At 43.4% G+C, this 27,186-nt stretch overlaps 1 protein-coding gene across 1 annotated transcript; it reads left to right on the top strand.

The window, feature by feature from the left end:
* Nucleotides 1–5,238: 5,238 nt before the first annotated feature.
* Nucleotides 5,239–8,585, top strand: LOC138301167 (RING finger protein 223-like). The gene has a single exon (XM_069241359.1). It carries the CDS (start codon nucleotides 5,645–5,647, stop codon nucleotides 6,203–6,205), a length of 561 nt encoding a protein of 186 aa, XP_069097460.1. The 5' UTR covers nucleotides 5,239–5,644; the 3' UTR covers nucleotides 6,206–8,585.
* The last annotated feature ends 18,601 nt before the right edge of the window (nucleotides 8,586–27,186 follow it).

Raw genomic sequence — 27,186 nt, 5'->3', positions numbered from 1 at the left:
AAACATCACTTTGGCACTGTCCACCCGCACCTCTCCCAGGGAGCGGGTCTCCTTTATCACCATGTCCCTATCACGGTAGTGAAGGAAACATATCACCATCGGCCGTGGGACAGCACCTGTTGGAGGGGGGGCGGCCCGGCACTCTATGTGTTCGCTTAATGGGGAAAAACGGAAGGTTGTGCCAGAGGGGAGAATAGTGCGCATCCAGGTGTCGATGAATTGTACGGGATCCAGCTCCTGGGTGCCCTCTGGCAGGACCACTAAGCGGACATTGTTCCTACAGGATCTGCCCTCCGTGTCCTCTGCATGCTGCTCCAACACTTTCACCCTCTTCGTTAGCTCCCTCAGCATAGCGTCCAACTTATCCATCCTGGGCGGTAGTGCCGTGACAGTGTGTTCCATCAGCGTCACCCTGTCTACCAGTTTTCCATGATCTGCGTGTAATAGACCCAAGTCCGATGACACTGCATCCATTTTGTACTCTAAAGAAGCCTGAGTTTCGTCAATGGCAAACAGTACCGCATCTAGTTTGTCCTCCAGGGCACCGGGTTAGCCATGGCTGTCGTTGGCTGTGGTGAGAACTCCTAATGATGCGATGCCGGTGGCTGCCCCCCGTCCGCTAGCCACCCATGGCCCACAGCGCAGCACTGTCCTTTATCCGACACACCGGTGCAATGGGTCCTGTCCTTTCTCGTCTGCACTCAGGTATGTGACGTGGAATCTGTAACAGGGCCGCAGCACTAGAAGGACCGTCCCGCTGATAACATACTCCACGTGCAAACATAAAGATATGAATGGCGCTTCGCCTCCAGTGGTGACTAAAGTGCCTTCCAGAACTCATCTCTCAATGGCAGCACATCCAGCTTGCCGACAGGCCCTGCGCTGTGCCAATGGTAGGGCCCGGGGCCTCCAACACATGCAGCTGCCGCAACTCATGCCCGTTCAGTTGGACACATCCAATGCCGGCCTCACTCAGTCCAGTGCCCCAATTCCACCAGGGCATCGACCCCACGGTAAATTGGGTCAAGTCCGTAGTATCAGCCAAATGCACCAGTGTTAGTTTTTGCCCTATAACTACTACGTGGCAGCCCCTACACCGAGGGGGCACCCCCATGAGGGCAAGCAGCTCACCTTGTCCACAATCACCTCTCTGCTTGTGCGTCTGTTCCACGAGGCTCAGGGGACCACCCGCTTCCTCTCTCCTCAGCAGGGGGCCCCCTGTACTCCAGGCACAATACGTAGCCCTGCGAGCCTCTCCACTTGAGTAAGACACTCACTGCGCTCGGGTCGGCCCACCGGTTCTATGCCGGGAATGGCTCCGCTGTACCTCACTGCCAAGGAGGCCGTCCAGGTCCGGTCGGGGGGTCCGCAGCTATGCGGCTCCAATGACGCTGCCATGCTGCACCGTGTTCAGCATGCCATTTTCCTCCTCAGGCCGCTCCGTCTCAGAGGAGCGCCACGGTCCCCAGCGAATGTCTGGGGAAAGGTGCACGCCAGATTACGGTGGCTCGGCCTCTCAGCGGCCACACAGCACCGCCGATACCGAAGAGCAGCACGTAGATCGGCCGTGATACCAGGAGAAGCGGGTGCCGGTGCGGAGCACCCGTCATGTTGGCTCCAGAAGCCACACCCCATAAAAAAAAAAATTATTACATGTTCACCAATTAGTATAAACATAATACATGCTTTGCTGGCTTATAAATAGCAAAATTATGAGGATCATTGCCGTTTTTAAGGTCCCCCTCTGCAGGATCCATGGAAGTATTTTTGCTTTCTTGAGTATTAATTTAACTGTAAATAATTTTATAATTTAATATTTAAAACTTTATGATAGAATGACGTTAAAAACTTTTAGTATTTTTAAGATATTTTTATAACACACGTGGAGTTGCATTTACAAGATGAGGGTAGTGGGAAATTGGTGCACCTTATAGAAATATTTATGTGGGAATGATTATAACGCATTCACTACTATCTGAGATGTTTTTGTTAGTAATAACAATTAATAATAGTATATATTTATGATATGAATAATTGAAGAAATCTCGGCTAGTCATATTGACTTTATATGTTATAATTTAATCTGTGAACGATTTTTAAACTAAAATGGATGTGTTTTTTATTTGTATGGAGCGAGCAGTATTTAAAATGAAGGATGCACTGGTTTGAATTAACTATGCATTTAATAAACTTGAACTTGAATTCTTCCGATATAGGTGTGCTTAGTGAAGCCTAGGAGTTTGAATTCCTGCTGCTGGAAGTGTGATTGGTTAAGCACAGGAGGAGTGTAAATCCCTGCACCTGGGGGTGAGATTGGTGACGCACAGGCACAGAAGGAGTGTGAATCCCTGTCCCTGGAGGTGTGATCAGTGAAACACAGGCGGAGTTTAAATTCCTGCCCATGGAGGTGTGATTAGCCAAGCACTGAAGGCGTGTGAATCCCTGCTCATGGAAGTGTGATTAGTGAAGTATAGGTACAGACAGAGTGTAAATCACTGTCCCTGGAGGTGTGAGTAGTAAAGTACAGGAGGCATGTGAATCCTTGCCCCTGAAAGTGTGATTACTGAAGCATAAGTACAGGAGGAGTGTGAATCCCTTTTCCTAGATGTGTGATTAGTGAAGAACAGGAAGCATGTGAATCCCTGCACCTGGAGATGTGATTAGTGAAGCACAAGCTTGGAAGGAATGTGAATCCCTGTCCCAGGAGGTGTGATTAGTGAAGCATAGGAATAGGAGGAGTGTGAATTTCTACCATGGAGGTGTGATTCGCGGAGCTCAAGAGTGTGAATCTCTGCTGATGGAGGAGTGCTTAGTAAAGCCTAGGAGTGTGATTCCCTACTCCTTGAAGTGTGATTAGTTAAGCACATGAGTAGTGTGAATCCCTGCACGGGGGAGTGATTAGTGAAGTGCAATTCCCTCCCCTTAGGTGTGTGATTAGTGAAGTACAGGAGGCGTGTGAATCCCTGCCCCTGAAAGTGTGATTAGTGAAGCACAGGTACAGGAGTAGTGTGAATCTCTTCCCCTAGAGGCGTGATTAGTGAAGAACAGGAGTCATGTGAATCCCTGCCTCTGGAGGTGTGATTAGTGAAGTACAGGAGGCGTGTGAATCCCTGCCCCTGAAAGTGTAATTTTGAAGCATAAGGTGCAGGAGGAGTGTGAATTTCTGCCCCTTGAGGTGTGATTAGTGAAGAACAGGAAGTGTGTGATTAGTGAAAAACAGGCATGGAAGGAGTGATTAGTGAAGCAAAGCCACAGGAGGAGTGTGAATCCCTGCCCATGGAGACGTGATTCGTGAAGCACAAGAGTGTGAATCTCTTCTGGTATAGGTGTGCTTATTGAAGCCTAGGAGTTTGAATTCCCTGGGGGTGTGATCAGTGAAGCACAGGCAGAGTTTGAATCCCTTCCCATGAGGTGTGATTAGTGAAGCATAAGAGTGTGAATCCCTGCCCATGAAGGAGTGATTAGTGAAGCCTGGGAGTGTGAATCCCTGCCCCTGGAGGTGTGATCAGTAAAGCACTGGAGGTGTGTGAATCCCTGCTCAGGGAAGTGTGATTAGTGAAGTATAGATAGAGACGGAGTGTAAATCCTTGTCTCTGGTGCTGTGATTAGTGAGGCACAGGAGGAGTTAGAATCCCTGCCCATGGAGGTGTGATTAGTAAAGCAAAAGGTTGTGAATCCCTACCCATGAAGGTGTGATTAATTGAAGCCTGAAAATGTGAATCCATGCCCCTGGATGTGATTATTTAAGCACAGGAAGAGCCTGTGTTGCTCCCACTAGAGATGTGGTTAGTGAAGCACAAGAGTGTGAAACCCTACCCATAGAGGTGTGGTTAGTTAAGCACAGGAGGAGTGTGAATACCTGCTCCTGGAGGTGAGTTTGGTGAAGCAGAGGCACAGGAGGCGTGTGAATCCTTGCCCATGGAGGTGTGATTAGTGAAGCGTGGTTCCAAAACGCTTAGGAGGCTCTAACCATGGTGGTGGGATTAGTCAAACACAGGCACATAAGGTATCAGAATCTCGCCATACAGAAACCCGAGTATTTCTACCTATGAAAGTGTGATTAGAGAAGCACAGGCACATATTTTCTTATTTTATTTTTTAAGCAGGCTCTGTCCTCGAGCACTGGGGCACTTTACATGAACACCACTTACATTTCACAAGGTCAGATGCATTTTTATATTTTGTTGACACAGGGAGGTTAAGTGTTTTGCCCAGAGACACAGAATTTTGAGGCCAACGCTGGGACTTGAACATGGGAGCATATTTATGGAAAAGTAGCACATCATTCATGATGCACCACTTTTCTAGCGCCCCATTGCGTCCCCTTAATGACACCATGTGTGCATCGTATTTACAATACGTCGCACAATGGCGGTTGTGTCCACATTAGCGTCATAATGTATGGCGCTAATATGGTGCTTTGCTGAATTAGTGCCATACATTATGGTGCTAATGCAGCAAAGCGCTGGGGAGGCCCATGGTTTTCAATGGGAGCGCCATCTTAACGGCTGCCTGGGCAGGCAATAGTATTGAGACTAAAAATGACACAGTGAAATCTAGAAAATGTCACTGCCCCATTTTTCTGGGCTTCCCTACGTGGGAACGCCTCACTTGCATATGTATTTCCTGCCGCAGGCATAATGTGGCACAAGGGTTTACAAAGTGGCACAATGCTTGAACTGCGCTACTTTGTAACTATAGTGCGTGGGAAATGCTACCTTAACGCGACATTTGCATAAAAAAACTGACCCAAATGTGGCACAAAGGGCATCGTAAATATGCCCCTAGGTTCCAAAGTCATGTGTTCTTACTCCCTAGGGAGCGCGAAACTCAGTCCATGAAGATGTACATTGAGAAAGCAGGCACAGACAGAATGCATCGGGATCCCTGTCCCTGGTGGTCTGGTCTGTGAGTATACAAGGCGTGAGGCTTATCAGCCGCGGGAGTGATATAAGAAAAGCCACTAGCTTGCTTTTGGAAGGGCATGGGGTCCTACAGTGAGCGGGAAAGGGCAGTATTCCGAGCCCGGGTTTGAGTGCAAGGCGATCATAAAGAACACCCCTAGTCGCTGGAATTGAAAATTTACACAAATCCCACACCTTTCCCGGATGAATAATTGAGCAGCTTGTACATGGCAGCGTTCAGTGCCGCGCTGTAACGTGATCCCTCGTTACTACACAATGATGGGAGATGCCGACAGGTAACAGAGAAAGAAAGGTAAATACTGTAACCAGGCAAACTCTTCCTACAGGGTGCAGGACAACCGGGCACTGGCGTTAGCGCACACAGAACACCTAGCCGAAGCCGAACACTGGAGCGCACAACCCTCCCTGTGGCCCCGTGTGCCCCGGGATCCTCAGTGAAGGAGGCGCAGTCCCCTGCCACAAGCCGGTGACCCCACTGCAACGAGGGAGCCACTAGGAGACGACCGTGTGACCGGAGGACGAACAATTTCATCGCCTGGAAGACATGAGAAAGACCTGTTTTCATGAGCTTGGATAAGTTTTGGATACGTTTCGATAAGTTTTGTTAAGCACTTAAATTGGCAACACAGAGCCCTCAATTCGACGAGTGCGATGGACCAGTCTTTTGGTTGCCATGGAGCTGTGCAGCAGGGGCTTCATAAGTAACCCTGGAAAATGCCATGGAGTTGGAGAGGGCGGGGCCTGAGTGCCCAGTCTGCTTTAGCGCCTATGACAATGTCTTCAAGGCCCCCTTGATCTTGCCCTGCGCTCATACTTTCTGCTTGGAGTGCCTCGCCAGGATCTGTATCTTCAAGAAGGAGTCGGAGGTCTTCTCCTGTCCCCTCTGCCGGGGGCCTGTGCCAATCCCGCAAGGAGGTGTCCCCAAACTGCCGGCCAACCAGACAGTCCTTGCCCAGTTCCTGCCTTGGAAGCAGTGCCCCCAAGAGGTATGGGTGGAAGGCTCCAAGCTCTGCTGCAAAAAGACGACGAGCATGGAGTTTATGCCCACTGGAACCACCCAGGGCCAGGAGGATGACGGGATGGTGGTGACCATTAACTTGCTGTGGTCAGCTGCCCATCCAGCTCCCAGCCCTGGAGACCTGGTCTCGGTGCCACGACAAGGCCATCTCTCGCGGTGCAGCTTGCTCTGCAGGAATTGGGCCTACGTCATATGGATAGCCTCTTTCTGCCTCATACTCCTCTTCATCATTGTTTTCTTCCCCTCCTATGTATCATCTTAAACCAAGTAACGCCTTCAAGGGAAGAGAGGTTTGACATAGGGCCAGTCCATATAAAAAAAATCTCAAACTGCACGTTTTGCCACCTTTTATTGAACTTTTCATATATAAGGTGCTCAGATTATACACTTCCAAAGACCCCTACAGTTATTAGTCAGATGGTTGCAGTAAACTATTTCTTTGCAGTAGTAGAATCATAGCTTGATGTCCTGTTGGGTGTGAGTATCATTTTTAAGTATGATCACAGTAGCACTGTGACATCAGTAGCATAACAAAGCTTGAGAGGGCCCCCCTGAAAAGTATATGGAGGGGGCCCCCTCCGGACTTACTCCGGGGCTCTCAGTTCTGGTACTGTGCCGAGGGGGGTGGAGGGCACCTGGAGCTCGCCCCCCACCCAAGGCCGTGGGTGCTGCGGGGGCCTTTGTTACGCCACAGCACTGTCACTTCCTGGAGGACTGAAGGAAATTCTGAAGAAGAGGCTACCATTCCATAGCATTATCCAGGCCCAGAGGAGATCTGGCAGAGGTGTCAGTTGGCCACTGTGTTATCAGAGACACATTCCTTTTTAGCTAACAACATTTAGCATTTTGACACTTGTGGTTTAATTGTTCAATTGCAATTATTTGTTTTATTAGCCAAACATTCAAAGTAGTGTAGACTTAAACACCCATGATTGGATGAAGTGGCTTCTAATGCCAGGCGTTCTGCTCCCAAGCTGCCTACTTTCTTTGGATATGAAGTCTGAGCCATGCAGGTAGTCACTTCTGGCATGGAATGGACGTGGCCGACAGGACTGAGTGTAATAAACTACTGACATCTGTTCTGACAATGTACCTTTTCACACTGCATGCTATATGGTGGGCAGTTACTGTGCAGAAGTAACACCCAAGAGTTTTAATGGGTGTTTAGCAACTGCAGTCCCACAAAAATGTCAGCTGCCCAGCCACCTTTGTATAAATAGAGGCTACATAGTGGCTGTGATATGGTCCTATTTTGCCACTGAGTGTTTGTGCTGACATCATAAATCACAAAGACAAAGGTCAAGTGGTTTGTAAATGTCACTAAAATGCCACCTAATCCGGAGATAACAATTTTAAACCATATTTGACATTGGCTGTTTTAGATATTTTACATTACATGCTTATTTTGGGGCAATCAGCTTGAGTAGGGTGTTTTTAAGAGGGAAATGCTTATTCAATACAGAAAGTGAAATCCTATACCATACCAGTGCTTAATTTGTGCTTGTTGATTCCGGTGCTGAGCACCGGCACTTACTTTTGAGTGCCGGGGCTTATTCTTATGCCTCAATCATTTGCTGCGAGCAAAAGACACATATAGGAAAAACTAAAAAGGGTCATGAAGGGAGAAAGTAGAAAGTTGCAGGATGGGCTGAAGGGGCAGGGGTGGCCGTAAATGGATTGAAGAGGCCGGAGATGCCTTCAGGATTACGCTGCCTCAGTATTCAGTGCTGGCAGATTTAATTACAGCAGCCTCGTGTTTAAGAGATGGGCTTTGAGCACCGGCACCTCTTAATTTACAAATTGAGCACTGTACCATACAGTTTGTTTGCCTGTAGAAAAAACATTAGAACAATAATAATGTTGTTAACAATATAGAATTTTAGAAAAACACTATGTAATTTGTTGCTTAGTTAAAAATCAAATCAGGTGGGAGAAAGGAGACATTTTGAAGCAGTTTTGTGGGGAAGCTAACAAAGAACAATGATTGACATTAGAATGTAAAGGTTTTCTTTAACTTTTGTGTGATTAGAATGTTGATTAAACAATGGACAACAGTTAAGCTGTGCAGGGTGGATTTGGGGGCTGTCTTTTTTCATAGAGCCATACATAAAAACCTATGTTTATATTCATAGGTTTGCAGCCCCCTATAAAAAAGCAATCTCAGATTATTTGCCTCTTAATTAGGAGTTCTGCAACTTCATAATGTGATTTCTTGCTCCTGAGCTCTCCCACTAACAAGCCCACTTTTTTAGTGTTATGTTATGTCATTTTTCCTCTGGTGCCTTATGCACCACTGGTCTCATTTAGCAAGATCCACAACAATTATACAGCAGCCTAGAATCAAATTACGCAGTGGTTAATTAAATTGTGCAGCAACGAAAGGTACATTATTCAGCAATTATGTAGCACCTCATACCATTAGAAAACACGTGCAGAACGAAAAAGTCAATTTCATATGTATTCTGTACGCGTCTGTAGGAGCAAGACATCAGACCTTAAACTTAAAAAGAGATGCAATACATTTGAAATTCCTCCAAAGGTTGAGTGCCGTGTTGAAACAACTGTATATTGAAAGGCAATATCGGTGAATTGAACATGAATTTGTGTTAATAGTAAAAATAAAAATAAAATAATGACAAGAAGGAATCAGTCCGCCTACACTGTTTGAAATATGTTAAGATATTCAAAAAGGTTGATTCCTGCTGCGGACAGAAGCTCTTTGCCAGTTTGTTTAATAGGGGTTTTCACACTATCAACAATATCTAGGCAACTGTGCCACTTATTAAAAAGGCTAATGATAGCAGTCAAGTGTTAAAGGTGATCATTTAACTTTCACAAAGTGTCTGGAGTGTCACTGTCCAGCAGGTGTTTCATGATATATTCATACTTTTAGGTTATAAACGAGTTTTGTGCTACAGTCTGCAAATTATGCAGCGGTTGATGGGTTAAGTGGAACATTCAGCACATTCATGCGAATGAGAAAAACGCTGCATTGCACAGTGGAATTTTTTTAGTGACCCTGCTTATTTGAGTTCACCCCCCCCCCCAGTCCGATGGTATTTGGTAATTTAGGGTAGTAGGATGAAAAAGGTTGGGGGCTCTAAGAGGGGCAAAGCCCAAGAAACATAACTAGGAATAGTTTTCAAGAGGCATGGCCTATGTAATAAGGGTGTGGCTTAAAATATGTGGACTAAAATCTGGTGCTATTCTTCAGGCGCAGCTCACGGGAGGGAAAAGGGGCGGGGTGGGCGGCGCGGCATAGCAGGGAAGATGGGTGGGACCCCCAAAAAATAAAAAAATAAATAAAAGTAAAACTTTTTTCCATGTCGCGCTGCTCCATCCGCTCTGCTCTCCTCCGTCGATGCAGGCACGGGCTCCCAGCCTGCCCTGCGGCAAATCCTGACACTGCTTAAAGGAGTGTCAGGATTGGCTGGGAGTGCCCAGCCAGTCAGCTCCCAGGCAGACTGGGAGCCTCTGCCTGGTCTTTCCAAGCCAGCAACGCTGTGCTGGGTGGAGAGACCCTACTGTGCATGTATGTTTGGCCGGCCAAACATACATCTGCATTGAGGGGGAGTGCTGTGCACTCCCCCTCCCCCGTCACACCCGTGGCCCCACCTACTAATATAGTAAAAACATAATAAACTGAGTTTACTATGTTTTTACTATAAACGTTTTGGAGCTGCTGCTGCTGCTGGCGGGGGACGACGGTCCTCCACCCTACCAGAGGAGTTGCCCCTGCTATTATTGCATTCAGAGACATCACACAATAATAAACATATGCACAGAGGAAGTCAGTCCTATTGACTTTCGAAAAGTTTGTTAATAACATCAGATAAACAATTAACAACAATGATTTTATTGTGAATAATTAGAAATGAAAATGTTTCAATTCTGAAAATATGAGAATGTGAAATAAACATTTCTGATGTCTTTGGAGAGGAATGTGGGTTTTTCGGAAGGTCTAATCACACCTGTACTCCCTTTTCCACCACTTACGTTTGGAGCCTCTCACTCTGTAAGACACTTGTACCCTTTACTCCCCATATCTTCCTGAAATCCTGAATCTACAAACATCTCACACACTTCCCATTCCTCTTTAACACAGTCCTTTTACTCCTGCATCTACTTCTTTGCATGTGGTGCACTATCCACACACACACACACACACACACACACACACACCTCTCTCACCTGCAAACTACATTTTTGTTTCATTTGGCTCTGTCAATATTTGAACAATTGTGTAGCCCCTTCACACAATTTCACATAGATTCACAATCAGAATTGACACGTGTGAATATCACTGGTGCACTTTGCAGTAAACCAAGGATTGGATACACAAGTAGCCTGAACACCTAGTGGCACAATAACGTGCACTATGCAAACCTCATACTGCCTTTAGACTCAATTCCACAACTCGCAACAATGCCATGTCACAAAACGCACCCATAGCCAGAACTCACTCTGACGCCGTGAGGTGACTCAGTTGATGGTAATCACAATACACACGTCATGAGACGTATGAACAAGACTCAAGAACAGTACTTGGAAGTTTAAATATTATTAAGGAATGCAAGATAAAGTAAAATGTGAAATATAAACAGGGACTACATTTGCTTATGAGTATTACCTGAAGAATGTTTACAACCATTGGTAAGAAATCGATCATTGTTTATCCTGTAGGGTTAAATACATAAATATAGGCCCCAGTTGGACACATTTCATTTTTAGGCTACTGCCTGGCCTGAAGCCTGGCAGGATCCATCCAACTTAAAGTCCTGTATCCCTGCCTATTCCAGAGGAACCCGCAGCAGTTTCGGAGTTAGTTAGGCATCATAGGCAACACTCCTCAGGTTTCCAAGGTGCATATGTGAATAGTTCATCATAGTCCAGTTTTTTCTTTTACATGCACCAACTTGTACTATTGTTTATGCAAGTACCAAAATGCAAATCTAAAACCTGGGCTGGATGAGCTACTCAGGCGTGACCCTATGAAGTTTGAGAACTCTTAAACCACAATAACAAGCTAACAAGTATGCTGTGCCACAGTGCATGGGTTGATGCCACACCCATCACCAGGCAATGCAAGTATAGGCAAGAAGGAAAGAGTGGTAATACAAGAGACCATGTGAATACTGGCAAAGCAATAGTTCATGAGACCCTTCTCCTGGGAACCTTCTGCAGCTACATACCCAGTGATTTTTGACAAATGCTCTCGCTGTTCACATGTGAAAAGTCTACAAGAATCTTTTATTAGGTAAGTTTAAGACTGTGCCAAGAGAACCCTGGGGAGTTTCTTTGTTAAAAATATTACTTCTTGACCCATATAAGAACCAGAGTTCACCCTTAAAAGTAGGTTGGCTCTACTTTTTATGAAACTACTTTATTTATTGTTGAGTTGTATAGCAGCAGTGATACTGAGTGTAGTTTTAAAGACTTGCCCGAGACAGCACACGAGCAGTCACTCGAGAGACATTTTGTTAATAAAAAGGAGTTTGAATCCCACCAACTACTTACAATTTATTGGCTTCATTGTCACTCTTTGCAGGCTCCTGATGGATCAGTGATCACCAATTATACTTTCTATTCCTTTATTTTCCCTTCCATGCAGCATGGACCAAGTATTGATTAGCTCATTTTAATTAATGTCAATTCGCTGCTTACACTGGGAGTGAGGTACTTTTTTGTTTCTTCTTCCATCGTTGTTGTTGCCTGTTCCCCGTCCAACATCAGTGCTTGCCCATTGTTGCTTGCCCCTCCCTCGTCCTGTGTTGTTACTTGCTCCATTATTGTTGCTTTCCCTCCTCCTCTCTCATCATTCCTTACCCTTTGTTTTTGCTTGCATCAGGCCCCCTTTCACGTTGTACCATTTGTTGTTGGCTCCATGATACCAACCACCCCCTCCCACAGCCCTCCCACCTGGTTTTACCAAATAGATCTTGCATATGGGACAGATATATGACCTTTAAGTTTGTGTTTTAGCCATGTTGTATGGCAGTGCAGCGGAGGTGCAATATGGTTGAAAGTAAAAAAAAGCGATATGTTGAGGTGAGAGTTGACTGCATCATAGTGCTTTTTTTCAAGAGTCGAGCCTGCGAGTGCCTGTGATAGCCCATGTGCCTCGCTTACGAGACTCTGATGTGTACAGTAAAGGGCTTGGAGCCCGACTGTCAATCACCATTTGTTGGCTTGTGTGACAACCTTCTTTACAGTCTCATAATTCATTGCTTTGGCCTGACATCATTTCCGTTCCTCACTGTGGCGCAGGGACCAAGCACTAATTGATTCCTCTTTATCAGTGCCCGTCTACCGCTTTTTATAACTTCTAATGCTCTGCAAAAACAAGGCTTGTGACTGGCAAAAACGTGCTCAGCAAACAAACAAAATTACAAATTTATTTTTTATAGCTAATTTTCCTTTATCTTGCCAAGTTGCCTTTTCTCACTTTCCACTCTTGTTTTTTTTGTTTTTGCTCATGGGTGCTCTTTTCAAAAGATAATAATTATCTTGTTTGAAATATTGCAATGCAACATTGTTTCTTTATTATGTGTAATCTATGAAATTATGCTTTAAAACATAATCGTGCAGTACACCCCAGTCCACCCCACTCCAATCCGAACCACTACAATCCACTCCACCTTACTCCACACCAATCCACTCCACTCCAATCCAAACTACTCACCCCAATCCAGTCCAGACCACCTCACTGCAATCCTTCCAATCCACTCCAATCTAATCTGCCTCGCTCCAATTTGTCCCACTCTAATCCAAAACAATCTGCACCATTCCAAAACAATCTGTCCCACTCCAATTCAAAACAATCTGCCCCACCCCAATCAAAACAATATGCCTCAGTCCGATCTACCTCACTCCAATCTGCCCAATAGAAAACAATCTGCCCCAATGCAATCTACCCAACTGCAACCTAAAACAATCTGCCTCTCTCCAATCCAAAACAATCTGCTCCACTCCATTCCAAAGTAATCTGCCCCACTCCGGTACATATTACTCCAATATGCCCCACTTTAAGGCAAACTGTCCCACTCCAATCCACCCCATTCCCATCTGGCCCACTCCAATCCAAAACAATCTGCCACTCTTCAGTCCAAAAGAATATGCCCCACTCCAATCCAAGTCACCTCACAACAATCCAATTCACACTACTCCAATCCACCCCACTCCCATCCAATTTACCCCACACCAACCCAATCCACCCTAATACAATCTGCCCCACTCCAATCTGCCTCACTCCAATCTAAAACAATCTGCTCTATTTTAATCCATTTCAATCTGCCCCACTATAATCTGTCCCGCTTTAATTTAAAACCACCTGCCCCACCCCAAGTTGCCCCACTTTACCTTGCCCCACTCCACCATGCCCCACTCCAATCCCAAACAACCGACTCCAATCCAAAATAATCTGCCCCACTCCAATCCAATCCACCCCACTCATTCCTAATTCACCACACTCCAATCCACCCACTACAATCCAGCTCACTCCACACCAATCCAGTCCTCCCCACACCTATCCAATCCACCCAAATCTAGCCTAGTCCAAGTTACCCAACTCCAATCCATTCCACCACAATCCATTCCCAATGTCAATCAAATCCACCCCACCCACAACTATCCAATCCACCCTAACCCAATTCACCACACTCAATCCAGTCCACCCACCACACCCTAATCTGCCCCACCATAATCCAATCTACTCCACCCTATTCAATGCACCCCAATCTACCCCACTCAGTCCAATCCAATTTATTCCAATCCACTCCACTCTACCCCAATCAGATACACCCCAATCTGACATACCCCACTCCAGTCCACCCCACTCCAGTCAACCCCACTCTAATCCACCCCACTCTAACCCACCCCACTCCAATCCAATTCACCCTAAGCCAATCCAATCCACCTCACCTCAATGAAATCCACTGCAGTTCAATCTACCCCACTCCAATCAAGCCTCTCGCTACCCAGTCCACCTCACTCCTGTCCAATCCACCCACACTACCCCAGTCCATCCCACTTCAATACAATCCACTTTATTCCACCCCACTCCAGCTCAATCCAGTCCACATTAATCTACCCTCTTCAACCCAGTCCACTGCTCTCAAATCAATCCATCCCACACCAACGTAATCCACCTCACCAATCCAATCCACCGTACTCCATTGCAAATCACCCAACTCAAATCCAATCCACCCCAATCCACTCCACTCCAATCCACCCCACCCCACTACAATCTACCCCAATCCCAATCCAACCCAACCCAATCAAATCCACCCACCCCAATCCAATCCTCCTAATCCAATTCACCACCCTCAATCCAGCACACACCCCCACCTTAATCCACCTCACCCTAATCCAATCCACCCCACCCTATGCAAGGCACCCTAATCCAATTCTCCCCACTCACTCCAATCCACCCACTCCATCCACCCCACCCCACCCCAATCCAATCCACCCTCCAGTCCACCCATCCCCATTTTAATCTACCCCACTCCAATCCAATTCAACACTCCCCATTCCAGTTCAGTCCACCCCACTCCACTCCAATCCATCCACCCCACCACACTCCATTCCACCCACCTCAATCCAATGCAATCCACCCCACTCCAATCCACTCCAATCCAACACACCCCACCACAATCCAAACTACCCCACCCACTCCAATACAGTCCATTCCACTGCAGACCCCGCACCCGAATCCATCCCACCCCACCCCACCCCATTTCAATCCGCCCCACTCCAGACCTCAACACCCGATCCACCACACCCCACCCCATTTCAATCTACCCTACTCCATTTCACCCCATCTCATTCCAATCTAACCCACTCACTCCAATCGACCACATTCTACTCCAATCCACCCACTCTGTCCCAATCTAATCCACCCCACTCCAGTTCATCCAGCCAGCCCCACTCCAATCCATTCAGCCCACCCCAATCCAATCCACCCAACCCCACTCCAATCCAATCCACCCCACTCCAATACAATACAATCCACTCCAATCCCATCAACCCAAATCCAATCCACCCACTCCAATCCTATCCACCCACTCCAGTCCAATCCACCCCACTCCAGTTCAGTGAATACAATCCACCCCACTCCAATCCAATCTACCCCACTCCAGTCCAATCCACCCCACTCCAATCCACATCACCCAGCCCCATCACTCCAATCTAAACCACCCAATCCAATCCAATCTAATCCACCTCACTCAAATACACTCCAATCACATCCACCTCAGCCCATTTCAATCTACCCCACTCCAATCCAATCCACCCACACCAATCCACTCCACTCCACTCAATCCATCTCACTCAACCCCAATCCAACCCACCCACTCCTACTCCACTTTATGACTTCCCAACAAATCCACTCTAGGACACTCTACTACCCTACTACACTGTGACACTCCACGCCACTAACGTTTAGCCATGCTGAACATCAGCCACACTGGTGTACAACATGGCAAAACACATTGCCAAAGACAACACAAAACCTTCACCCTTTATTTAGAATGGTGAAAATGTGTTGAATAGATTTTTTTTTTTTTAGAAAAACAACAAAATAAATAGCTATCTGTATACGTACGTTTGTAACTGGTTCATAGACGAAATGTGAAAGTGACGTTGGAACCTGATTGATTGGCCTCTGCGGCCATTTCTAGGACTGTGAACCGTATAAAAGTTTCTGATCCTTACCGTGTGAAAAAACATACGAGGTGATGTTAGGGCAATGTTGGCGCAAGCTCACGGATTGGGAGGGAAGGTGGTGCAAACTGCCCCTTTCGACTGAGTAAATGTCTAAACTTTGCTACAGGGTACGCAAAGTCAACTTTATGTTCATCAACATTATACATATTTTACCTTTCTTGCCAGACATTGGAGGAGCTGGCACAAAAGCCTCGCTCGTCTATACCCATATTCTGAGCATGACCCTAAGCCTCACTTTGATAGCAGTGTGTAGTGCATGCAGGGCTTAGTATTACTAGTTATGATCAACTGCTCGTGGCCTCATATCTAACATCACAAAATACCTCACTAGCATCTCTGAAACTACAAAAAGCTGCACTAAATCATATCTCTTTCGTGATAGGTTAGCAGAAACCTTGTTTCTATATATAATTGCTGCAAGGACATCTATGTATTTGACGGCTGTTTTGGTATCTATTATTGAACTGCAGTATCCCTTCCTACTGTATATTCCATGTGAGGATATTTAGGTATTGAGAGAAGTATTGTAGCCATACAGCTCCGTTTAATGTCTGTAAATGCCAACTACACTTGAGAGGAACTGTAAAAGCCAATTCTCTCTACTTAATCTTGGTGACAACAACTAGTTGCCCTCTGTGGTCCTATTATCAGTGAGGGCGATCAGCTGTTAATAATGGGCTTGCAGGCTTTGGTCTCCAAGCAAACTCTGAAAACATTTGTTCAGTGGCTTTGTGACCTTTTCTTTCTGTGCAATCTCCACCTTCTGATGACTGTGGTTGTTATTGTAAGTGATGTCGTTGATAATGTCACCTATGACATAATTTGAAATGTCATGAACAGAGCATTAGGGACATTTTTGTAGGCATGGCTAATCTTGGGTGGAATTTCTGTGCTTTTATGTTTTGGATCATAACCATAATGTCTCATCAAACCTGAATTTTTTTTCTAGGGATTGTTATAATTTATGGTTACTTAATGATCCTATTAGTCAGCTATACAGCTCATTATTCAAAATGTAACCAATAAGTATTTTGAATGGTGCTTAGAATTCAAAGTTATAAAACACACTGATTTTGACGGTCATGGTTAGCAAGGGGAACCATAACTTTCTATCCCCTTCCACAGTAGCTACTGATGCTCTTCTGCATTGCCTGTAACCAAACATTTTGCTGAGCACAACTTGTAACCATTCCCACCAGGTACTGGGTACTCCCACAAGTATGTGATAATGTTTGTGTCCTGTATTTCAGGCCCTAGTAACCTTTAAGAAAGACCTGCAGCTGTGCTGAGGGAGCACATGGCATTGTCTTGGTCCATACCCAATGCCCATTACACCTGTTCAGGATACTTACTTGGCATGGTTGTGCCCACCATGTGGTGTGTCCACAATACCTGCTAGTGATGACTGCGCCCACTACATAAAACAGTAAGGTGCAGATTTAGGAGCCCTCAGTGCGACCATAGCGTCATTTTATTTACCCTAAGGCAGCGCTAAAGTGACATTTTCCCTGTGCATTGCCCCACTTTGTAAACCCTTGCACCACATTATGCCATTTTTTTCCGGCACTCTTAACTCCTGTTCAGAGCAGGCGTTAAAAAGGGGCATACCATTATTTACAATGGGCCCCCTATATACTTTGCAGGAGTAGCAAGTACAAAATCGTCCTATTGTGTATCTAAAAATACTAAACGTCATCAGTAAACATGACTCCAACTAATGATAAACTGTGTTATTAATAAAAGTGACTCATTTCAACAAACTTAACTTTATTCTCAACTGACATAAAGTCAAAATAATTTTAAAACATTCAGGAAATAAAAACTTTATAATTTTATTAAACACATAATTTTATTTTATTATTTGAATGGGAAGGCGTGGGAGAGATAATGTTAGCCTCCACGTCTTTAATTAAATCTTGGTTCTCTTTTTATTACATTTCAGGAATTGCCATTTCATTACACGACCGGAGGTTACAATTATGATTGTTGAAAGCCTTCAATACCACATTCACCATATGCTCTACAGGTCTAAAGTAATGCTTTGTGAAAGCATTTGCATTAGACAAATCTGCCGCCTTCAAAATGTCTTGCAGCTGCCCACCTGTGAAATATGCTTTACATGCCATAGCACCACAAAAAGAATGTGTTTTGAACATGTTGATGTCTAATCCTGCATGTTCCAGTACCATTTTATCCACCTTGCAATAGTAGCATTAGTAACTGCACCATGAATGTTTAGCAAAAGATATTAAAAGCTGATTCTCACTATCCTTTCTGTATTCCATTACTGCGTTTTCATATGCTTTTAAACATTCTACCACACATAACTTCTTACAATCAGGTAAAATGTCGACTCAGCCATAGTCTTAGTCAGTTTGCAAATCCATAAATTTTGCTAAATACATCTAAAGCTTTAACATTTGAAACTTTTCTACAGGAAATGAGACACAATAAAGTTCCCAACTTTGTTGTCAATCTTTTAAAAAATTCCAAATACTTAATTACTGGCCATGTTTGAAATAGTGTCAGTACCAACTTCAAATTCCATAGGCTGTCATACCTTGCTTTAGGTGGTCTTCTCAATCTCATACTCTACAGGTAAATTATTTTTACCTAAGTAATAACCAACCATTGGTACATGGCCTGCTGAAATTACAGACCTATGACAATTCAAAGTCCTGTAACTTAAACCTTTTTCAAATGGTCCACTAGAAAATTCACTACCTCTATGACAGGGACCGCCAAGGAATCTAAATCCCTCTCCATGCACCAACAAACCCACGATTTCCAAATCCATCTATATCTCCTTCTTGTCCTTGGAGCCCAAGACCTCTCCAACAATTCAACAGCCTTATCCAAAAGCCCTTTGCAACATTCAGTCCTCCGGACACTTTCCATACAAGAAGGCTCAACACCCTGATTATTGCCAAAGGATGCTCCTCTCCTTCGCCATTCATTAGTAAACCTTCTGCTGCTGGGATCATGAAAGGAATTTCACACACCGACTCCATCTCTGTTGGAAACCATACTTGAGACACCCAAAAAGGAGTCACCCACTGACATCTCTCTGAACTCACTTTCAAAAGAACCCTCTAAATCATAGCAAACATCAGAAAAGCATGACCTATTTACTTCTTCCATTCCTGATGAAATGCTTCCACTGCTGATGCCCCAGATCGAGTAACCAACTGAAATTGTTTTGTATTTGGCAAGTCAATCTGTTCACAAAAAGATACAACTCCAGTGGACCCCGCACATTCTGTATCTTCCTGGATACACTGGATTCAAATTCCAATCATTGTAATCCCTTAAATTGCAAGAATTCCAATCTGCTGTCACATTCATATTCCCTGCCTTCACTTTCACCTTGTGTTCCAAGCAAAAATACCAAAGTTCTTGTGCTAGAACCCTTAAATATCAGGATCTGCTCCCTCATAAACAATTGATGTAAGACATAGAAGAAACATTGTTCATCCTCATTAACACTGTCTGACCCTTTAAAATGTCTTTGAAACTTTGCAAGGCGTTTAGGGCCAGATGTATCAAAGAATTCTGCATTCGTAAATGATGCGAATTGCAAAATTCGGCCGTTTGCAAATGCAAAACCACCTTTCTGAATGTAAGAAAGGCATTCGCAGTGCAATTTTAAGGAATAGCTAAAATAGCGATTCCTTAAAATTGCGACCCTATTTAGAAAATCGCAATTTGCAATTCTCTAAATGCGGCATTGCAAATAAGGAATCCTTATTTGCGATTTCTTAAACACATGTATGAAGCAATTCCTTAATGCGAATTGGGCATTAAGGAATCGCTATTACCACCAAGTGGAACTTGGTGGTAACCATGTGCAAATGTTAAAAATGCATTATAAATGCATTTTTAAAATTGACATGTAACACACACATGCCCTTTTGGCATGTGTGCACCTTACATGTCTTCCAAAACTGTTTTGGGGTGCAGCAGAGGGGGCCTTAGGCCCCAAGCACCCTGGAGTTTGCATTTCCCAAATTGCGAATTCCAGTTAGGCCCATAGGTGCGAATGGGGGCTGTATCACAATTTGCGATTTTTAAGAAATCGCTATTACCAAATCGCAAATATGATACATAGCATTTTACGACTCAGAAATAGCGATTTCTTAAAAATCGCTATTTCCGAATCGCAAAATACTTTTTTGATACATCTGGGCCCATAGTCACACAATTATTTGCAAACAATTTATGTGTTATTTCCTCTCGCTCTCTGGCCACAGGCCATCTGTTTGCTGATCCCATAATAGTGCTCCCTTTCCTTTCAGGCTTGCATCTGTTTCCAACACACAATCCGGAACACATCCAAACATCGCTCTTCCGTTCCATGCTTCCATATTGTGTAACCACCAGGCCAACTCTTCCTTGGCTTCCAAGTCTATCTTGTCCCCAAACAAAAGACCTTTCTGTAAAACATTCCTTTTCACTCTCTGAAGAGCCCAATAATGTAAGGGCCCTGGAAAAATCGCCTAGATAGGAAAAGATAGAAGTCTTATCATGCACTCTAAATCCCTCAAAGATAACGTCTCTTTCCTTAAAACCTGAGAAATTTCTTCCTTTATCAATTTTATTTTACTTATTGGTAAGTGCAGCTCCACATTATTGGAGTCTACCTGGAAACCCAAACATTTTGTCCTCTGAGAAGGCAATAAGTTTGTTTTCTCCTTGTTTGTTAAGAATTCTAAATCCTCCAGCAGAGTCTTTACCAAAACCAACTGTCTCCTCAATTACTCTATATCCTGAGGCATTATCAAAATGTCGTTCAGGTAAACTATTAAGCGGACTCCTCTCTCCCTCAAGTAAGCCATCACTGCTCTCATCACCTTGGTGAACCACCAAGGTGCTGAAGACAAACCAAATGGAAGGTATTTAAACTGATACAAATGATTTCTCCATCCGAACTGCAGAAATCTCAGACTCTCCATCCCCATACATATTATACAATAAGCATCCTTTAGGTCTAACTTGACCAGCAAATCATTTTTCAATAACAAGTCCCTTAATAAATGAATTCCTTCCATCTTGAAGTGCATGCATAGTAAAAATTAGTTTAATTCTCTGAGGTTTATGGCTGGTCCCCACCCTATCTCCTTCTATCTCACTAAAAAGAGAGTGCTCACATAATTAATTTTCCTTTATTCTATTTTCCTTATTGTTCCTTTCTGAAACATTGACTCTATTTCTGAATCTACAATTATATTTTGTTCCTTTGAAAAATTTAACTCCCTTGTTCCTCTTGCTGATGAGACATCTCCAAAAAAGCTACTTTGAAGCTTTGAATTGCCCTTAAAACCCATAGGTCTTGAGTTATTTCTCCCTATTTTTGTACAAATTACCTTAGCCAACCACCTCCTTTAACTTGTGAAGAACCAATAATTATTCCCGCACTCACCTTGGGTTCCTGAATAGTTTTGCCCACGCCCATGTGAAACTCTTCCTCTTCTGGACCTTCCCCCTCCCTCTATCTGGATAGAAGACATGTGGAGTCTGTTATCCTTTGCCATATCCTTTGCATTGCTCATTATAATAGGACTTATGAAACTCACTGCCAGTGGACAGTCCCCTTCTACTGGCCCTACCAAAAACACCACTCCCAAATACTTTCCTCATATTCAACTGAGCCTTGTCCAGGGCAGTAAAAGTTAGAATATATTTTCCTAAGCTTTTACAAAACCCTCCCCAAGTAAAAGGCCCTTAGCTTCCTCACTTGGCTCTTTCTCAGCCAAATCACCCAATTTGGGACTTACTTAATTAAGGATTGCTTTCCTTCTCTCCACCAACAAACTAGCATTAGCATTGCCCAACAGAATAACAGCTCTCTGACTCCATCCACGTAAAAGCTGAAGGTCAACCATTAAATCATTTAAGTATGTCTCTTTGGCCATATATCTAAAACCCTTGCTACAGGAAATAAAACATCAAGTAGCTTATCCTGGCATTGTTTTAATGAACGCTCAAGTCCCTTACAAGAATGTCTTCCAAACCAGAAAAAAAAGAGATCAATTCTGGATCTAAGTTAGGAGTACAGCAAACCTCCTCATACACTGGTCTAAAACACTCAGCCTCCTTCTTCAAGGGTTTCCTCAACCATTGCTTTATAAATTTACTAACATGATCCATAGGCCACCATTCACCACTTCTAAGAGGGAAACACTATTATGAATGACAGCAGAACTACGGAAGCCTTTACAATGAAGGCTTTACATCGAAACAGTCTTTACAGTGACTGTTTTTACAACAAACTATTTTACCACAAGTATACCTTTACCATGATACCTTTACAACAATTTTCATTGTAAAGACATGAATAGTAAAGGCATACACAGGATAAAAAAAGTAGGAAATAGAATTTAAAAAAAACATAGAAATTCACTTAAAAAATAAAGGTTTTATGAAAAAACTGTGCATGGTGGGGGCACAAGTTATAGTTACCCTGGGGCACGAGCTATAGTTACTTGAGATAACTCTAACTATAACAGGTGAACTTCTATGGTTTTGTACGTATGATGTATATATTAATATAGGTAGCGCACTCAAATATATGTAGCCCAGCCAAAAACCCATACCCCCAAACCCTAAAAAATGCTATTGCTGCCCAAAAAGCCACACCCTCCCTAAATCCTAAAATTACCCTTGCCATCCAAAAACCAATACCCACTCTAAACCCTAAAAATACCATTGCCATTACAAAACTCATTGATGAGAGCTTGTATGGCATCTTTGATATTATCACTGCAACATTTGCAATAAAATTATTGATAAGAAAACTGTGCATGGCAAGGGTGCGAGTTACAGTTACCTTAGGGTGGGAATTATAGTTATGTGAAAGAACTTGTAATGTTATCTGTATTTAACCACTGACTTCATTTTGACCACTTACTCCATTTTGTGCTTAGCTTAGCTCCAGATGCCGTCATATCAACGGCACAGGTATTTTTCCATGTACAGCTTGTTTTTTACACAGAACATGTTGATGGTCTTCTTCCTAGCACAAGGTTACACTGTGCTGGAGCAAAACATGGGGGATGTGGAAGGTACATGATAAGAGAAGGCTTTGGCCCTGGGAATGTTTCCATCAAGGAAAAGTACTCTTACTTAGGAATGCGCACTGGGATAGGGCCCGTTCCTTTGCATGTTTCTGACGCAGACCGAACACAGCCAGCACTTGAATTTCATAACTTATGCCAAGGGAAGGGGAGGTTGCCAGAACCTTCCTCTTGGGTTTGTTTAAGGTATATAAGGTGGGGAGGCTTAGCATTGGGTTAGAAGAAGTTCTCCTGAACGTGGACACACAGTTCAGGGTAAAATATCCCATGTTGGAAAGATCTCCTACTGTCTCAGCTGTCAAGGACTCCTCGACTTGATGTTGGCAAGGATGAAGAAGTCAACCCCAATGGTGATGCATTTTAATTCTTAATTATCTAACTTTGCTATATATATATATATATATATATATATATATGTCTATATGTATATGTATATATATTCACTGCATACATATTCATTGTTGATGTATTGCACTTTTTCGGCCTATCATTATTCAAATGTTGTGATTATTTTAGTATCTGCACGTGTTTTGCTGCATTCATGTTAAATGCTCAAGTTGATATTTTTGTATGTCTTCGTTTGAGATCTGGGAAGTGCCTTAATAAATTCGTTATTCACAGTAAGAGTGCTGCATTCTTTTCATTTGTTAGCTTCATTTCCTATTAGTTTGAAGCTGTGATTATTTTAGTACCTGCACATGTTTTGCTGCAGTCAAGTTAAATGCTGGTGTTAATATTTTTGTATGTTCTTGTTTTAGATCTGGGAAGTGCCTTAATAAATTCATTACTCAAACTAAGGCCCATATTTATACTTTTTTAGCGCCACACATGTGATGCAAAAGCGGCGCAAACTTACAAAACACTATCGTATTTTGTATGTTTGCTCCGCTTTTGCGTCAAAAAAATACGCAAATGCGGTGCTAAAAACAGTATAAATATGGGCCTAAGAGTGCTACATTCTTTTCATTCCTTATCTTCGTTCCCTCTTAGTTTGAAGCTAAGCAGAATAGAACTCTAATTATGACTGGTGAATTTCTGTGGTTTTGTATGAGTAAATTCAGAACCTAACTACAATATCCCTGTAACCTGTTTTTATCAGTGAATATATATATATTTGAAAACAAATGGGTTTACACTTAAGTGTTAATTTTTTACAACAAATATTCCTTTACCATGTATGCTTTTACAATGGAAATGTAAGTATTTTACAAGTAAATGTAAACCCATTACACAGATATATATATTTTCTAAAAAGGGTTTATACTTGCCTCTAAAATACATACATTTTCGTGGTAAAGTCTTTTATGGTAAAGGTATTCTTGTTGTAAAAAAAAAAAAGCTGCACAGACATGTGCTGTAAAGGCTTTGTTGTTGGTACAATTTCGTTGTAAAGGCATTCATTGTGAATGCCGTTGTTATTCCTTCATATATCTCTCCTAAGATGCCTAATGTCATATGGAGAAAACATCTCCTCTCTTAAGGGGTTCTTAACAACCGTGTTATTGGAAGTACCTTCATCCATAAGTGCCTCAGCAGTGAATTCATCCTCTTGCTCAATATAACAAATTTATTCATCAAAAGTCTTTGTCATTTCCAGTCATCAAATCATGGCTCTTCTCCACATCAAAGAACGTTTCATGCTGCGTGCCACTTACAACATCTTTTTATTTAGTGCTGCTAGAGACACCTCTCTTCTTGAGGGAGTTTAATCTATCCTTTCCTTTTTTAGTTATTTCATAACTCTCAATATGTTTTGTCTTTTGAAACTTTGTATCCCCTTTTTTACTTATGCTTTCCTCTTCCTCAGAGAATGAATAAAATTCATCCCCAGAGCCAACATCCTTCCTTTTTCTCTCATTCATGAAATTATCCAAAGCCTCCTTTACCTCATACCGCATCTCGTATTGGATCAACCTCTTAATGGTCTGTCATCTTACTGCCTAATGACTGACCATTGTCCTCCTGAGGTAAATCCATCTTTCAATATCTAAAAGATAGATATCTTCCAACCAGCTAATACTCACAAAACATTAATCTGCCTGACAATCTATAACTGCCCATAACAACATCTCATTATAAAAAGCAACATTCTGTAATGAATCAGTTGAAATTTGTATTCATTTTTATCCGTTATTTTAAAAACAGGCTGACATGATATTAATTTCAACAAATGCATCTGTGCCCAATTTAAGATCGCCGCCAAAACTCACAAGACTTTGCGCAAGCAGAATGTCCTATGTTAGGTTCAGTGACTCACACCCAGGCAAAGCTTGTTATTGCTGAATGAGCGGCATGCATAAGTGTGCGCTCCTCATCTTCGCCCTGCCCCGTGGACCGTGGTTGTATGGCTCAGAACAAGCTTTGAAGCTGCACTGCTCATGCCCACTTTGCTCCTTGAGAGAGCTTTTGTAAAAACAAATATTTTACTAAATCAAGGTAATCTCCTGAACCACAGTAATGTAATAAACACAGTAGTTGAAAACACCCTCACAACACTCTGATATATATCTACATGTCATGACAGAATACATTAAACATGTAATTAGGGGTGGGTGGAGCTTGTGGAGTCCCACTGCCCGGAATTCTAAAAAGTGGTTATAAAAACTTCACAAGCGCCACAGAATTCCACCAGCAGGCGGATCTGCTTGCGCTTGTTCACACTCTGTTTTTTTTCTGGCGATTTGCGTTCTCGTGTTGCAAATATCATGTGAACTGCACCACAAGGTTCGCATTGACGCTGCTATTTTGTTTTCTCTGTCTCTGTGCATGGTGATGTGACTATTGTTTTCATCCACTCTTAATCTTTAGCATCCCACCTTTTTCTAAATTATCCGTTCCTCATTTTCCTTTATTTTGTCAGTGTGTGCCTTTGTGTTTGTGTATTTTACATCTTTGTCATTTTTTGGTGTGTTTTGTGACTTCTGAATACTTTATTGTTGTTTTGCTTTTCCCTTTCCCTTTCCCTTTTTAACTTTCTTTTTCTCTCTTCGTTCCTTATATTTCTTCCCCTTACTTTTCCCCACCCAGGGCCATAGCAGAGGGCAACAGAGGGAGTAGTGGCATTGATGCGGCTGCTACCGCTTACCTTGTGGGCGTCGGTGCCCCTCCCCATTTCCACCAAGGCAGAGGTGGCAGCACTAGTTCTTTTTGTGCAGCGCCACCTCCCCTCCATGCTGGCAGCGGGCGGCAGGCCTGGGAGCAGTTAGACCCTTTGGGAGTGTCGACTGCTGTGGGGGAGGGTGCACCCATTGTTTCATCAGCACACTTAGGTCCACCACACCTAGCAGCAGTTGATGCACTGTTGGATGAACATCATCTACAGGAACATGATCTGCTCAACCTGCTGGGTATCGAGGGGTAGGAGCTTGGTGAGTAATAGTTATTTATTTGTTAGTTCCAAAATGCTATTTTTTTTTTCTAATAGCAGTGCTGACTCTCAGAGGTAAGTTAAAGTTACGTTTATTTATTATGTAATCCAGTTTGAGCTGGCAAGGTGAGTCAGTGCTTCCTAATTGTACTTGTGGGTGTTCGTTTGTGATGACTATTTAAGAAACCATGCAGACAGAGACTCCTCCATTCACCAAGAGTAAATTAGTGGTATTAATAGTAATAAGTAACATCAGTGAGTTAGCACTCCTTTCTCCGTACCTTTCTTTATGTAGCTTATGCAGTCCCTCCTAATCGCAATCGCAAGGTGATGTATATATCATCATAGTATGTATGCATCTATGTATGGAAAAACAAAATGGAGGCTGAGTTGTTGTATGAAAGGTTGTTGTGAAAACCAAAGATCATTTGTTGCAATATGAATGCAATGTTAGTGGGATGTAGTTGTAAATGTAGGGCCATAGTTATTTACAAGGCCTTTTGCACCACCGGAAGTCATATTTAGTGACGGTCCAGTGGCACACACTGCAGGACCATATTTACAAGGCCACGTAAAGCCACCATGTGTGGCTCTTCATGGCCTTGTCAATGTGGTCTGAGTCAAAGTAGTGCAGGTTGCTGCGTTGACTCACCCTCTGACAGAGAGGCGTGCCTTGGTTGTTATGTTGGGTGTGCCCATGTAATACCCATGACACTTGACACATTCCCAGATTTACAAGGTTTTGTAAACCTCAGAATGCGCCAAAATCCTACACCTCTCCATACCTTTATTTCTCCTTGTTTTTCCTTTTTCTATGTGTGCTGTCATCTGCAGCACACATAGAAAAAGGAAAACGCCTCTTGTGATTGTTTTTTTGCCAGTATGTGTCCCTTCCTACACAAAAACAATCATCCCCTCAACGCAGGTACCCTTGCAGCATGCTGCTGCGTGCCGGCATTGGCTCATAGCAGCCCATTGTGCGCTGCCGCCAATGCAGGGTAAAAGGAAAGGAATGCACCATATCTGTTGTAGATACAGCACATTCCTGCCCTTTTTTTTATGTGGGGCAGCACTGCAATA

The sequence above is a fragment of the Pleurodeles waltl genome, chromosome 6 (genome assembly GCF_031143425.1).
Source record: "Pleurodeles waltl isolate 20211129_DDA chromosome 6, aPleWal1.hap1.20221129, whole genome shotgun sequence".
Classification (NCBI taxonomy): Eukaryota; Metazoa; Chordata; class Amphibia; order Caudata; family Salamandridae; genus Pleurodeles; species Pleurodeles waltl.
The sequence above is the reverse complement of the archived record's forward strand: the minus strand, read 5'-3'. Positions and strand labels throughout refer to the sequence as shown.

Bases quoted from the DNA above. Each gene is read 5' to 3' on its own strand.
- LOC138301167 (XM_069241359.1), top strand. From the start codon at position 5,645: ATGGAGTTGGAGAGGGCGGGGCCTGAGTGCCCAGTCTGCTTTAGCGCC.